At 38.2% G+C, this 14557-nt stretch overlaps 1 protein-coding gene across 1 annotated transcript; it reads right to left on the bottom strand.

Moving 5' to 3' along the window:
* Positions 1 to 3928: 3928 nt before the first annotated feature.
* On the bottom strand, positions 3929 to 6080 carry LOC111333393 (hematopoietically-expressed homeobox protein HHEX). The gene is made up of 2 exons (XM_022938946.2): positions 5663 to 6080; positions 3929 to 4986 (listed from the first exon to the last, which is right to left on the bottom strand). The coding sequence occupies exons 1-2, from the start codon at positions 5952 to 5954 to the stop codon at positions 4700 to 4702; spliced, it is 579 nt and encodes a 192-aa protein (XP_022794681.1). The 5' UTR covers positions 5955 to 6080; the 3' UTR covers positions 3929 to 4699.
* Positions 6081 to 14557: the final 8477 nt, after the last annotated feature.

Raw genomic sequence — 14557 nt, 5'->3', positions numbered from 1 at the left:
GCTACCAAAAAGCAACAATGGCTGAACACAGATGATTCGAATGGATTTTGATTCGAAATTCCACATATATAGCACTAGGTTTTTTTATGCCATAACTAGAGTCGGTAAAATGGACATAATTCTGTAAATTATCGATTCAAAGAAACATACGTTTGGAACTTTTATATGCTGTCTTTTTCATCATTTAGGAATCATAATTGATAAAAGCTTTGCGGTTTTATCAGAAACCAAGAAAACCACTGAATTAGACTGAATTACTTTATTTTAAAAACACTCTGATCAGAAGAACTTTGTCAAAGGTTGTTATCCCTTGCTTTTATCTCCCATTCCAAGTTCATGCTATGATATCTGAAACTGTGGTGGGAAATAAAACCATGGATCGAGTATGACACAAATTTAACTACTTGAACATGAATATAATTTAGATAATAGTCAGCACTAATTGGAATATGTACCTACATTAACTTTTCGTTTACTGTTTCAGTTTGTCTCGGTGCCGGCTGACAGCAGAGATGTCTACTGAGTGTGAATATTGACTTCTTTTTGTTATGGCCAACCATCTATAGCCATACACTATAATAATTTGTTGCAAATTGTCTTCACCGCATTTCAAAGCGCCTTAGTTTTAAAAGGATATGGTCAATGTGGTCTTAAGAAGACCTTCTTTCTAATAGCTTCATTCAGTGTTCTTCGCCGTCAATTTGCGGGAGGAGCTGCTTTAATTTACTGTAACTAAACGCCTCAGAACGACAAGGGATTGATAGCTATTGAACAACATCATACACGTATTTTCCAATAAGAATAACTTTGTAAGTCGATACAAGACTTTTATAGTACTCAAAATAAAGAGCAGCAGATTGAATGCCGAACACATTTGTTTGTTGTATTGCGTCCAAAATGTTGTGAATGGTTTTGAAGACAGTTCTTTTCCTACGCTATCTAATGAACCTTCCAAATTGATGTCTGTATTCTATTGACATGGCTGATAGTTAAACTGAGAAAAAGTAGCTTAGCTTCGTTTAAAAGACAAATCTTCCCCTCTTGAGCGACAAAGTAAGTTCCGTTCAACTCCCACTGACCACGTTGATGAGTTTAACCTCATTTTTTAACTATCACGCAACTGTTGCGCGGACATAAAGGCTTACTGTGCAATCCATTTAAAAAGTTAACTTAGTTGAATTCCTCAACCCAAAATGTGAAATTTCTCAAACAATTACTGAACGTAAAAACGTGCCAGATCATAGATGATGCAATCCAAGAAATTGAATTAGGGTTAAATGCTAAAAATCCTCCTCGTATATTCGGGTAAACGATTTTCGTGCATAATACACTGTTATCGGGAGCTTTCAATGTGCGTTTGGTGGGGAAAAAGGAAGCGATTAATGTTAGTGGCCTATTCGGCAATTTGCCGTTTAGGTGATATTGGCGTGTTTGAGGTGGGCTTATCTATTCGAATCAGCGTTCTCTGAGTTTGCGAAAAAGGAGTTTTAATAGCTTGTATAAAGGTGGGAAAACTTATTTTTCCTTCGATTACAGTCAAGGCGGGGAACTGCTTAGAATAGTTCGATATTTTTCCAACAAAACTGTAATAACTTTGCGTTAGGTGCTTCACAACAAAATATCGAAGGAACGGTTTGTTAAGGCCGGAGCAAGATTCAAATCATACCATACATTAAATAAATTTTATCTAAAATTTCGTTCTATTCCTTTATGGCGAAGATAAGTTCGTGTTTATCACAAAAATTGATCATTTTACGAATACGCTGGCCTAAATTCCTTTGAATTAGCTTTGAATATGACTTAATGGCTAAAGTGGCTCTGCCGCATTTGGTCAAACCATTTAGGAAATTTTTTTCTGATTGATTTTATAAATTAGTTTTACGGAACTTGAAAAGCCATTTAAAGTTGAGTATCATGAAACTTAGGGGCGAAACATACACTTTTCCTGCTTCAGTTAGACTAAAAAAAGCTTCCTAATTAGGTTTTAGACGATAATTATCCTAACTAGCTTTTAATTTTACCCTTTCTTTGAAGCACCATTAATACTAAATATACTTGATAGTGTTTTCCGCCCATGAAGTAATTCCTTAGTCAAACAAGACAAGGTATGTATGCGAACAAAAGTGAATGCGATATGTATTTTTTGTCTACTTAAATCGTTGTTTTCCTAAAAATAAACTCAGTGAACTTGGCGTGTATTTTTGATCGTAAAAATCTCGCCAACAGAAGTTAGCGTTGAAAGAAAACGCGCTTTGAATAATAAAGTTTATGTATTGTTCTCAGCGTATGAACTCGTCTTCTAAAATAGGAAAGAAGACACAATAGATTCTGAGGCAAGAAAACTAGTTGAGTACTTTTGAGAAGACACACGCCATACTAATGTGTATTCTAGCTTTCTTTGATGCTAGTTTATTTCGGCTCGGTTTAGGAAACAGATGGCGTTTAATTGGCAAAAAAATCCAATGCGTCAAAACACCGGAAAATCCATCAAAAAAGCGAGAATACTAACGCGTCAAATCTTTTAATGCACAATGAAAGGCTAAAACTTCCCGGCTGAAAACAATCTACAAACACGAATTAGATACAAGTTAATCTGTGGACAATCTGCATTTGTGTCCTTTATAACGAGAAAACACTCTCTAGTGTTAAGTTACACAGACTCTGAGAGGGGCTAATGGTTTAAACGTACATCTTGATTAGCGTTATTTTCAATCAGGATTACAAGAAGTGAATGAAAAGTGTGACAAGGGTTATCTATACAACTCGCAGAATGGCAAGGCCACACACGCAACCAACTTCGCTGTTTCGCTGTAAAAATATCATTCTTCAAGTCCATTTTTCAAAGCCAAACCTTTTCCGAATGAAACCTTTTTGAGAACACTTGTCCCTAGTTCCGCAAACGTGCAAAGAGAACAAACAGAGGACATGGCAGAATCGTTTACAAAAGAAGTGATATGTTTAATAGTCTTTTAGGCCCATTGTTGTGAAAACAGGGTGGGTAAAGCAGCGAATTGATAACTAATTCAGGACTGATTACAAAAGAATTAAAACCCCTCTCAATTAGGAAAAAAGCGACCTCGTCCAAAATAAAAGAACTCAATAGCTTTTCGCAATCGAACTCTAAAACAGGCATTGTCTCTTTTACAAACAGTACAGTCCATGGTAATTATTTTATCACATCGGATTTCACACCTTTGTATTGAAAAAGAAAGCTTTTTCAATTAATTTCATACGTGGAGTCGTAGCGCATGAAAACAATTCACTCGGCGTTTTTTAAAAAAGCATCGCTTTAAAAGCGTGCAGATCGTAGAGCATGGGACGTTTCACTCAAGGCGAGTAAAGCCATCAGATAACATTTATAGATTGAACCCACTTTATCGCAAAGGCGAGAGCTCCTTGTCGCCATAATATAAACAAATAATTTTCTACCTCGGACACAGTACCAATTAGGAAGCGTTAATGGTCGGTCAAATCGCTATGTTCAGCGACATCGCCGCAGATCTTAAAAAAAAAAAACCAATGGGTCGAAAGAAGGGGAAAGGACTCTACACAACTCACTTGTTATTAGTAGCCAAAGGAATGGCTTTAATCTTCTCGCACAGAGAAGAAGAACTTGTTTGGAAACACACATCCTGTCGATAGAGCAATTAAAGGACTAATAATGGGAATGAGAGCGCAATTCGCTAAAAGACTGTGTCAATCTTATCATAGGAAATGTCAAATATCAAAGCTAGCAATTATACCATGTCATGAGACTCCTAAAATTGCTTTCTAAGTATCTAAAGAATCCCTTTCGCGTACCAAGAACGTTCCCTCAGCTGTTAAAATAGAAACATAATGAATATTTTGCGGGAAATTTTCGCGGCTGTTATTTAATCTCCAGCCAAGTTATTGAGTAAAAGAACAAACCTTCATTAAACACACGACATTGTCGTTTCAGTGAGTTTACTCTCAGTAAAAGTGACTAATTGCAAATCAAATCTATTACACACTATTCAATTTACTGTTTACTTCTTTTTACATTCTCTTTCTTCTATTGAAAAAGCTACCGGATTCCAAAGAAACTTAAAATAAAAACTTCCGAAATTGCGAGAAATTTCTCTCTATGTACGAAATGTGTTTTGCGTATGGCAATTACTTCTCGCTCTTGGATTACTTGGCAAAGACTTGGCAGATCAATCTTCTTTACCGTGTAATTCGCGAACACTTATGATTTACTGAGAAAACTAGTTTACAATACTTTCGTTACTGATTACATTAACCAAACGGACTTCAGAATCAACTCTTTGCTTTACCACTACAGCTTTACAGATAATTTCTTCTCTAACTCAAATCAGATATTTCAATAGAAATAAAGAATAGTCCTACTATTGTAGTGCGTTGACCAAATAAAAGCGGACCAAGTTTTGCATAGTGATTGTCCTCTACCCTGCCATAACAAGAACTCACACTCAACGCCAGCGCGAGTCACCTTGAATCCTCAACGTTCAGTTGCTTATGGTATAAATTGTTTGATCTTTGAACACTTTAAAACCAGCGTTTTCAACCTTCTTTATGTTTCAGTTTCAAAACATTTAGTTCAAGCTATTTGTCCGAAATAAATCGAACTTTTGCGTCAGACATCTTTAAAGACGGGCAACTGTCTACCCTGAATTGAATGTGATAATGTGTATACGAATCCTTTGGCACCGCAAAGAACTTACGAAGTCTTCTCCATGGCCTTTGTTTCTTCAGCTTCTAATCTTTCCGATTTATCACCCTGTGATTCCTGTTTGAATCGCCTCCATTTTGCCCTGCGGTTTTGAAACCATGTTTTTACTTGACGCTCTGTTAACCCGAGGACCTTGGACAACTGTTTGCGCTCTGGTGGCGATAGGTACTTTTGATTCTCGAAAATCTTCTCCAGTTCCATGGTTTGTTCGTTGGAGAATCGAACCTGGCCACCCTTCTTTTTCTGTGGCTTCGGTAGAAACAGATTCCAGGCACCTTAAAGTGAACAACGGACGGAAATGATTAGAAATGCAAGAAAATAAGTAAATTTTTGCGGGTTAACTTGAGGTCGCTGTAGGGTGCGAATGAAGGCTGCGAGTAATTTCCGTTAAGATTTACTCCCAAATTTTCACTACTCTGAGCTACTAGTGTAACCAAAAGTCAAGGAATTTTAGATGCGATAAATTCTCAGTTTAGGGCAAAGACGCGTTGCCTGCAGGACGTACAAATAATATGGAATTCATGCAAATCGACTCGGCTGTCATATGTGCACGAGTTTTTAGAACTGAATAGATAGCAAACCAAATTGAAACGTTTTTTAGCGTAAACTGCGAAATGATAGAGTACGGTTTTAAATCAAGTGAAAAGCGAAAAGAATCAGTTAATAACCTAATGCTCTTATCACTTACTTCGCGGCCGAAAGAAAGAACTGTGGTCATCAAAACCCCCGCACGGGACGTCAGCTAAAGCGTTAATCTTGTCAGTGTTTCCATGCTAAGAGCGAGCGCGCCAGAGAAATCAACTTTATCAACAGTACTATGAACGCAATCTTGTCAATCGGCAATTCTGATATCTTGGTAAACGAAATAGATGACTCTGCGCATACGACCTGGCCGCAGAGGTTTACGTTCAAGATACCGCGGGACAATACGGCAATCAACACTGTACTTACTGTGATCGTTGTACGCTTCGTATACACTGGGTATTGTCGGCGCGTGGAAACCGAAACTCCTCGGGGAATGGTAAGGCGTGAATGGACTGCTCAAGTTTGTGTACGTCCGCGGCGGAGCCAGATGAAACGCTGGAGTGAGACAGGGTGGTTTTGGTACCTCGCACATTGTTGAAGTGCAGATAGATGCTTGAGGTCGCTGTGATCCCGTGCTCAGAATGTCATCAATGTAGAATGACGATGAATTGTACGGAGGAAAAACATTAAGGCTTCTATTCCACTCGCAGTGTTGCATTTTTAACGATGTGTTCGCTGCTTACAGACAGACGACTTGCGTAAGCGATCTTCTCGCCACAGATTGTGGACACTATCTATCCCTGCTAGCCTCTGTCCACGGCTATATATCTCGTCTCCAGTGCGCGTACAAACTGAAACGACTGTGTTATGTTGAAATTAGCAACTAATGACCGCAATTTAGATGCAGCGTCTTGATTGGCTGTTTGACTTATTAATAGATGTTTCGTTTGATAAGCGCTTGAGTGACAAAACCAAGAAATTGAACCGCTTTGGTTTGCTTGTCACAGGAGACGACAGAACTCACTTCCGTACTGTATCACTTGATAACAAAAAACATATACTTCGAGTTTACATAGTACTTTCCCTTTTTTTATGGACCACGAAACGCATTGATTCTCGCCAGCTGCCACGCTGCACCAAGAAGATTCACATTGGACGATTCGTTGGTCGACGCAGAGAAGCCATCGTTGGCGATACGATGAGTTCGTTTACGAGGTTTACGAGAGCGTGTTTGATAATGGATTGGCCATCACCCTCGGGCGCCCAGTAGACTTGGGTTGACAATAGAGGGTGTTATCAATTAGTGATAATTAATTAGCAGACATTTTACAACATTCCTCGCTTTTATTTTTGTAATCAACATTCATAAAATTGCTTTGTTCGACCAGTGAGAAGACAGGTGCCGAGCATCGAATTCTAATTCAAAAACTAAACAAGAGGAAATAGTCGGTACGGGAAAGCTAAGCCGATCGATTTTTCAGAATGTAATTGCAACAAATCTTAACCGCACAGTGAAATAGGAATACGCTTATAATCCATTCTGATATCTTTGAAACGGCGAGCTTGATATGCTAACAGAGTAAATCTGATCGGCGACATGATACCCTCAATCCATCAATAATTTGCTGAACGTTTGTGATCATCTGAGGTTAGTCTCTTGAAAGGTTCTGAATTGTCTGTTAAGTGATGATAGCAGAAAAACGAAACGATATGAAACTCGAAAAAATAACCTTGAGTGCGGCATCTAAACTCACAAAAATACTCGCAACAAAAAGTTAGCTATAAACTCGAATCGAAAGTCAACAAATAAATCTTAAGTTGTGCTCAGCCTAAACGAACAATTGAAAAGGAATCGCACATTAGTGCTAAAAGTTACACCCTTTCAAAAGTCATGTATATCTTTCAATGCCACCGCGAAACACGCTTGAAATCACAGTTGAAACACAATAAGCCTATTAAGAGTCCCTTAAAAACCCAGGTGTCCTAAATCTATTATCTACGCCACAGAGATCAGAAGCGTTTTACGTGCTTACTGAGAGAGCAAAGATGCCATGGAAAAATACTTTATCTGTTTTCTCGGTTTAATTATTTTATTACAAAAGGCTCGCGCTAAAATATGTTAAGTACCTGACGGAAAAAAATAGAAGGGGAATCAAAATTCGATATGCAAAACTTATCTAAAAGGGTGGACTTGTAAAGAGCAATTAATTTTCCCAACATTGGCATTTTAAGGCACAAGGAACGAGTTTAGAGAAAGAACTACGTGTTGTCTAGCGTGTGTCCGATCGTGGCCTGTGGTATGATTTGAGGTAACTCAAGAAGCTGAAAGCGTGTCATCAAGACCCAGCGAAGCTATTTTTCTCTTAGCTGTCTCCTTAACACGAGGTTAGATGAAATCCCTGATAACTTGCCCATTAAACATGGCAATTTCACAGCTCTCTCTCGAGAGCGAGTGTCTTATTTCAAAAATAAAGTAAACAGCCAATCTGGGCCTTTATTAGAGGGTGTTTCACGCCACCTGCCGGTGTTGACGTCATCGAACGACGCCCAGAAAATTAAATCGCTACATGACAACCTCCATCGAAGCAAGCAAGGGTTCTGTTCGGGATTATGTGTAAGCGTGTTAAAGTTGGTATTTTCTTGCTGTGATCATATCCTCTTGGGATCTGATATTCTGTGCATTGTACATATGCCTAAGAACCCAAGTTTTCGCTGATAAAGAACGAGAACTGCAAAGCAGTTCGTACGATGTGTGCATTAAGTAAGCGTTCCTCGAAGCGGAAAGTTCTTGTTCTGTAAGAATCCCAAATTTCTCGATCGTTTTGGGCATGTCAATATTCAATAGACGTTAGGGATAATTTTTTAATCATGTCTCGTGTATGATATCTTTAATATAATTTGAATTGTTTCCCAGAGGGCGGGTGATGATGCTATTCAAAGAATGAGAATAAGTCAACTCGACTACTTTATAAAGCTTAGGCGCTCCGCGCAAGAATGCTTTTTAACGTTCCTCTCTCGCGCTATGTTAAATATATTATCCTTTTAAAACTGAACAGCATGTGAACTTAACTAAAAAAAACTGAATTACCTTTAAGAGATATGGTCTTCATTAAGTAGCAACTGTTGCAGAAGAATTGGGAGTGGATGAAATAATGATGTGGTGTTATTTCCTGCGAGGAATTAACAGCAAGACAGGTTGCCGTGTGGTATAGTTATCAATTGATCTAAATCGCGAACTTTACACTAAGCAGAAAGAAGGGTGTATAAGTTACAAATTGTGAAAGCTGCTCCTGATATTCCTTATAGAATCAATTGGATTACGCTTTTCAAATTGTAAGAGGAAAATGAAGAGTCGAGAGATAACTTTGTATTTGAGAGCGAAATCTTTGCGGATTTCGTGTGCAGCCATCGACTTACCACACAAATATTATTGATTTTAATAGAATAAAGATGTACGAAGTCCCTGAAATTGTCAGCTTTCAGTATATAATTACATTATTATGCTTTTTTGCAAGGGATCACTTGTCATCGAAATGAGAGAGTAAAATAGAAGTTGACTGACTCTTCACAACAGAGATTAGACAGAGCTATTCAAGAGTTATCTCCCGATCCGGAGGCCAACTCTACTGAGATGCAACGATTTTAAGTTTAGGGAAAATTTGTAAGTCAAAGTTCAACCAACACATGGCTGATGAAAAACATCTACATTGCAGTCTAATACATTTCATCGCTGAAACGTTCACAGACAGTCATGGGCGCTACTTTAAGATTCATTAGAAGAAAATTCATCTTAATTAGCAGATATTCATCTGTCTTCCTCTGGAAACCTCCAACAACGTAAAAGAAATACCACCCTTTCAGTAACTGTTTCTGTTATCGTGTTGCGTTCCTGATAAGAAACTCGTCAGACTGCTTATCTACAGTCGAAGCTCCTTGTAGAATAAAATTTCAATTTTCCCAGCTGGCAATAAAGCCGAGGTCAAGTGCTATCCACAGTTTTATCATCGGCAACCTTTGCTGGGTGTTATTAACCAGCTTGGGCAAATCTTGCTAACTTGTTTGGTGGGAGTTAAAAGTACACCTTAAGACAAACGTGCCGAAATAATGTGTCAGTATTTGGTCTTCACACATTCAACAGTACCTTCTAGAAAAGGACTGAATCATCGTAAATTAACTCCCTCAGGCTTAAGATGCTTTCTCTCTAGTTAATCTTTTATACCTTCACTTAAGATGGTTCAAAACGGCTTTGTTCGAATCAATATTCTTATAATCCCTAATTCGCTAACTCTCCTTTCCCGTTATTTTCCATGGATAATCCTGATTAACAATAATTCTGAAAATATTTTCGCTAAGTGCATGCAAGCCATACCTATAAATATCTACAAATTTGGCAATTACCAAGTAAGCTCCAAAGATTGCTTCTCGATCTTTAATAATTTAAGGTTCTTTGAACTATAACAATTTCGATTTCCAATGAATTCGTGTTGTCTGAACGGTCAGTCACTTGAAAAGGAATTGATTTCTAAAAGAGGGAAAATCAAATCTTGTTAACTCAAGGAATTTAGATCGAGGTCAACTAAGATCTTGAATTTTGTAGACTCGACAATTAAACAAAGCGCTGTTAGGAAAAACTTCGATCAGTTGTCATGCATTGGACAAATTTTTCTGCTTTTTTGTTAAGAAGTGCGTTCTAAGAGGGAGTTTTTTTTTGCTTCAAGGGAGATCAATCGATCTGCCGCACTTCTCAAATTATTACAGTGTATTTCAACTTTACTCCCAGGTGGGATGCAATTTTAGTTACTTGTAGAAAACTTTGGTCATATCTGTGAATAAACCATTCCATTTACACTAACACGGTATCAATGTGATGGACTTTTAATGGAGATGGACAAAACGATAACAGAGACATTCTAAAAATGTTGAAACATTGTTTGCTTCAATTCACTCTGCGATAAAAAGTGCGTCAAAATCACATATTTGCAGCAAAGATTTTCAAGGAGATAGCAAGCACTTTAGAGAAACAACCTTAATGTTCTACGTTTTGAACGAAAACGCGTGTTGAAGGAGGGGAAAACTGCAAAAGTTTTGCCTATTGTTGCAGTGGGCACCTTTTAACCCGAAGATTCTCGGTTCACGATTGTGCTGAAACCTCAACAAGAGAACAGTTTCCTGTGTAAGTCAAGTAGACCTGGAGTTTATCAGCCTCAGGGTTGATCAATAACACAGAAATTGAGCTTGTTGTTAAGACACCACTCCATCCACAATTGCTCATTCAAAACTCATTTAGATGCGGAGGTAATATTGGTCGTGAAAAGAAGTAATGAAGTTCTTCAAAAGAGGCTTATTCGTCCTCATAATTGGCAACCATTTACCCAAGATCCCCAACATTTAAGAACAGGGGTTTGTCGCGCTTCCGGCCTTGACAAAGGCTGAAAGATATCCTTATATCTGTTTGTCTGGTTACAGTACACTGATAAGCAAAACTGAGCTACAAGCACGTTATCGCCTTGTAGAGACCCATGGATTTCACAGGAAGTTCGTCTTGTTAAGCTGCACCAGTACAAGAATATCTTGAAACCAGATTCCACTAAATAATGCAGCTAACACAATTATTCCCGTTAGAGCGTCCTTTTTATCGGCTGAGACTGCTTTTCCTCCATGTGTTTATCCTGATTTGAACAGATCGGGATTACCATCACCAAATCCTCTTTGACCAGCTGCTGGCGATTGTGTTCCTGAGTCAAAATTAAAAGAAAAAAAAATATATTAAAATGCTGGCAACAGTTCAAAGGTGATACCCATTCAAAGCTTGCAAAGCAACATATTTTAGATCTCGCCCATTCATTATGGCAAAATAACGGCACCTGATCGATCCATGGTGCCTCAGTGCATTACCAAAAGTAATGCATTAACAAAAGAGTGCATTAACAAAAGTAATGCATTAACAAAAGTAATGCATTAACAAAAGAGTGCATTAACAAAAGTAATGCATTAACAAAAGTAATGCATCAACAAAAGTAATGCATTCACAAAAGAGACAGGCGGGAAAAAATTTCCCCGGCTGCACAACCCACCGGTCTTGATAAATGCATTAATAGAGCCTCCCTGTTAGAACATTTCTCTTCATTTACAAGAGGTTGCAAACTTTGTTTTCGTTTGATAACATCTTCCTACTTAAGGTTACCGTGCACCTTCAGGGGTGTCTCGCGTGCAAGCGATGTAGCGCGTCCGGTTTAAACTGTAGATATCTAAACCCCATATCAAATTAAAGCTTATAGGACTGGCTATCAGACTATACTAAAAATTTTGAAAAAAAAAAAAATCGAATTGTCGAGTTTTTCACGACTTCTAAATGCGAGCGCCCGAATCACATTTTGAACGTTACACGTTAAAGCGAATTTTGTTTAACGCTTATTTAATGTGTTCCTCCGTTTCCGGAGCCAACGCGCTAAAAAAACGTGTCTACGATTTGCCATATTCAATTTAAGTGAAAAGTTACAGAACATTTTTGAAATAGGATTAAAAAAATGTGGAGTGATCGTACAAAAATCGCTCTTGAAAAAAAAAAGTATTTAGAAATAAAAAATTCGGAGACACGTTTATGTTGTTTATATGTAAAACTAGCTACTGTCAAAATTTGAGAGCAATCGAAAAAATTCCCTTTGATTTGTAGCTCTTAAAGTGCACCTAAACCCAAAAATGTTTTCTTCGCTTAACGAAATAAGCTTATTTTTTGGAGTATTTCTGTACAAAAATTTTTTAATTTGCTCAAATCTTTAATTTTCTGTGCCCAGTCAAAATACGGAAAATCGGCCGCCATCTTGCTCCACGACCGCGTTTAAAGAGGAATGGCTCTAGCGGGTAATGTGACGTCAAATCGAGAACACGAAAGTCTGCATTTCACACATTTTTCATTTGTTTGGGAAGGTTGTCGATATTGTCCGAAATATGCCGACTAGGTGTGTTGTATGAGGAATGTATGAAGCGCGATACCCTCTAGCAAATTTCGCACGTTGCTACATCCTTCTACAACACACTTGGTCGGCATATTTCGGACAATTATCGACTACAACCTTTGCACAGAAATACTCCAAAAAATACGCTTATTTCGTTAAGCGAAAAAAATGTTATCGGTTTAGGTGCACTTTAGAAGGTGATTCGGGCGCTCGCATTTAGAAGTCGTGAAAAATTCGACAATTGATTTTTTTTCAAAATTTTTGGTATAGTCTGATAGCCAGTCCTATAAGCTTTAATTTGATGTAGGGGTTCAGATATCTACAGTTTAAACCGGACGGGCTACATCGCTTGCACGTGAGACACCCCAAAAGGTGCACGGTAACCTTAAGTTTTGCATCTCTCTCGGTCGGCTTTCCCAAACATCCGAGACGGAGTCAGACTGGGAGCCAGAATCAGAAGCGCAGGGCGATATGATTAGGTGAAAGTTAAACTACCAGAATCCGTGACTGTGGCTCCGTCGCTTGTTATGTACGAAAACTAAATTGTTGGAGTCAAACCATCGGATGGCCTTAAAAATTGTACTGTGAATGACTGGTTCATCTTTTTGCGACTTCGACAATCTGCTAAGAGTGCTTAGCGAAATAAAGCTGTGTTAAGAATGGCGATGGTGTTTGCTACGGTATATCACATTTTGGCTCCGTAGTAATAGAATGATCCCCACTAATAGGTCCATTCGCCATAGCAGTTCATTCGTTTATCACCCCTCCAAGTGTAGAACGTCTCTTTTTCAACATAGTTGTTTCAAAAGAACTGTAAAATTGCGGGATTCAATGCCTTCGGGAATGAGAACTTTATCTGGCGGAAATACTTCCAAAGTAACACTAGTTGTAGGCTATAAGAAAGTCATTATTGAGACGTTTGATCCGGATATTGTTTACACTTGCAACTCTGTGTCCAAAGTGTTATTCCACGAGGAATTTAACTGGTTTTCGACAGTGTTGTTTTTAGGGTATGATATGAAGTTATTATAGAAGATTTTTTTTAAAAAGTATATCAAATTTTGTTCTTGATCCATCAAATAATTTTGCTCGCGCGCGAATGGTCCACCCACATCACGAGACTGAATATTTCCCAGCTAAAACTTGGGGACATTCGAGGGTATCACCCAAGTGATTTGGTTGTTACAGAAGTAGGCAAATATCTGTTCATATAGTCGTACTAGAGATCACTCTGGAGAATAAATCTTGAGCAGCAAAGAGTAAGTTGTTTCGTAAATATTTTTAACTCGCGTTAGTTCACAACAGCTTCTATTTTGCGCGAAAACATGCCCGCATGTTAGTCCTTGGACACTCTCTGTTCCTCGAAGCTCGCTATTCGTATCTTAGAACAGACAATGTCCGCGGACAAATTATGCGCGCATATTTTCTTGCCAAATAGAGGCTATTGTTCACATATGGTGAGAAGGAATCTATCTAATTATTTATGTTTCATCAATATCCTCAAGTCACCTCTTAAGACTTTGTTAGCGAAGACTAATACACCCCCATTCCCTCGGGAAATCCCTGTGACTCCCCCCCCCCGATAAATAATGCATGTGTTTGCATCCAGACACACACCAGACATTGTGTGGCCTGAGTAATCCCAAGACTCAAAACAAAATAGTGAACACCGAAAAACTAACACTTGAAAAAGCCTGACCAAGGCGATGGAGAAGTTTCACCTTACCAGTAACGAGAGCAATCAAATTAACAATATCGAACATCGCAGCAGTAAATAATCTAAACAATCAGTTTGGTGTTGGTGCAGGGGGTAGTCATGCATGCAAGTCAGTCTTCTAAATTTAGGTGATCAAAATGCTATAAATTTTTCAAGACATTGAAGTTAATACTAACCACGGAAATGAAAATTCGAGGAACACAAGGACTCGATAAAGGTTTAAGCCCTTCTCTGGAGGCCACACCTGTAGTAATCTGTTACAGTTGCTAAGACCAACAGGCACCATTCCCCTACGTCCTCTGAGAGAGACTATTATTACTCTTAAGAGTTAGCATTTTCTCGGTGTTGCTTTGGCAAGAAATGAAACACTCAGTCCTAATTTTCGGATGATCAGAAATTACAAAATCCAGCACGTTACGTTGCTTGCCTTTTACAGGTTGTTGAAATGCAGGTTCTTGAAATTAGCTGTAAATTGAGAATTTAAGGATGAATTTTTTTTTAATAACTTCAAGATGTTATGAAATTAAGACGTTTTTTTTATTCCTTGGTTATCAACTATTTGTCATAGGTTGTTGGCCGTTTTAGTTGAATGGTAATGTCATGATACACGAGGAGTCGTCAAACAATGATTGGTTACTTTTTGCCGCA

Source organism: Stylophora pistillata, chromosome 1, assembly GCF_964205215.1.
Source record: "Stylophora pistillata chromosome 1, jaStyPist1.2, whole genome shotgun sequence".
Classification (NCBI taxonomy): domain Eukaryota; kingdom Metazoa; phylum Cnidaria; class Anthozoa; order Scleractinia; family Pocilloporidae; genus Stylophora; species Stylophora pistillata.
Note: the sequence above shows the minus strand (reverse complement) of the source record. Positions and strands in the feature narration are given on the sequence as shown.

Coding starts and splice junctions, on each gene's coding strand:
- LOC111333393 (XM_022938946.2), bottom strand. CDS start 5,954: ATGCAACACTGCGAGTGGAATAGAAGCCTTAATGTTTTTCCTCCGTAC. Junction 4,987..5,662: donor CGAAGCGTACAACGATCACA/GTAAGTACAGTG, acceptor GTTCACTTTAAG/GTGCCTGGAATCTGTTTCTA.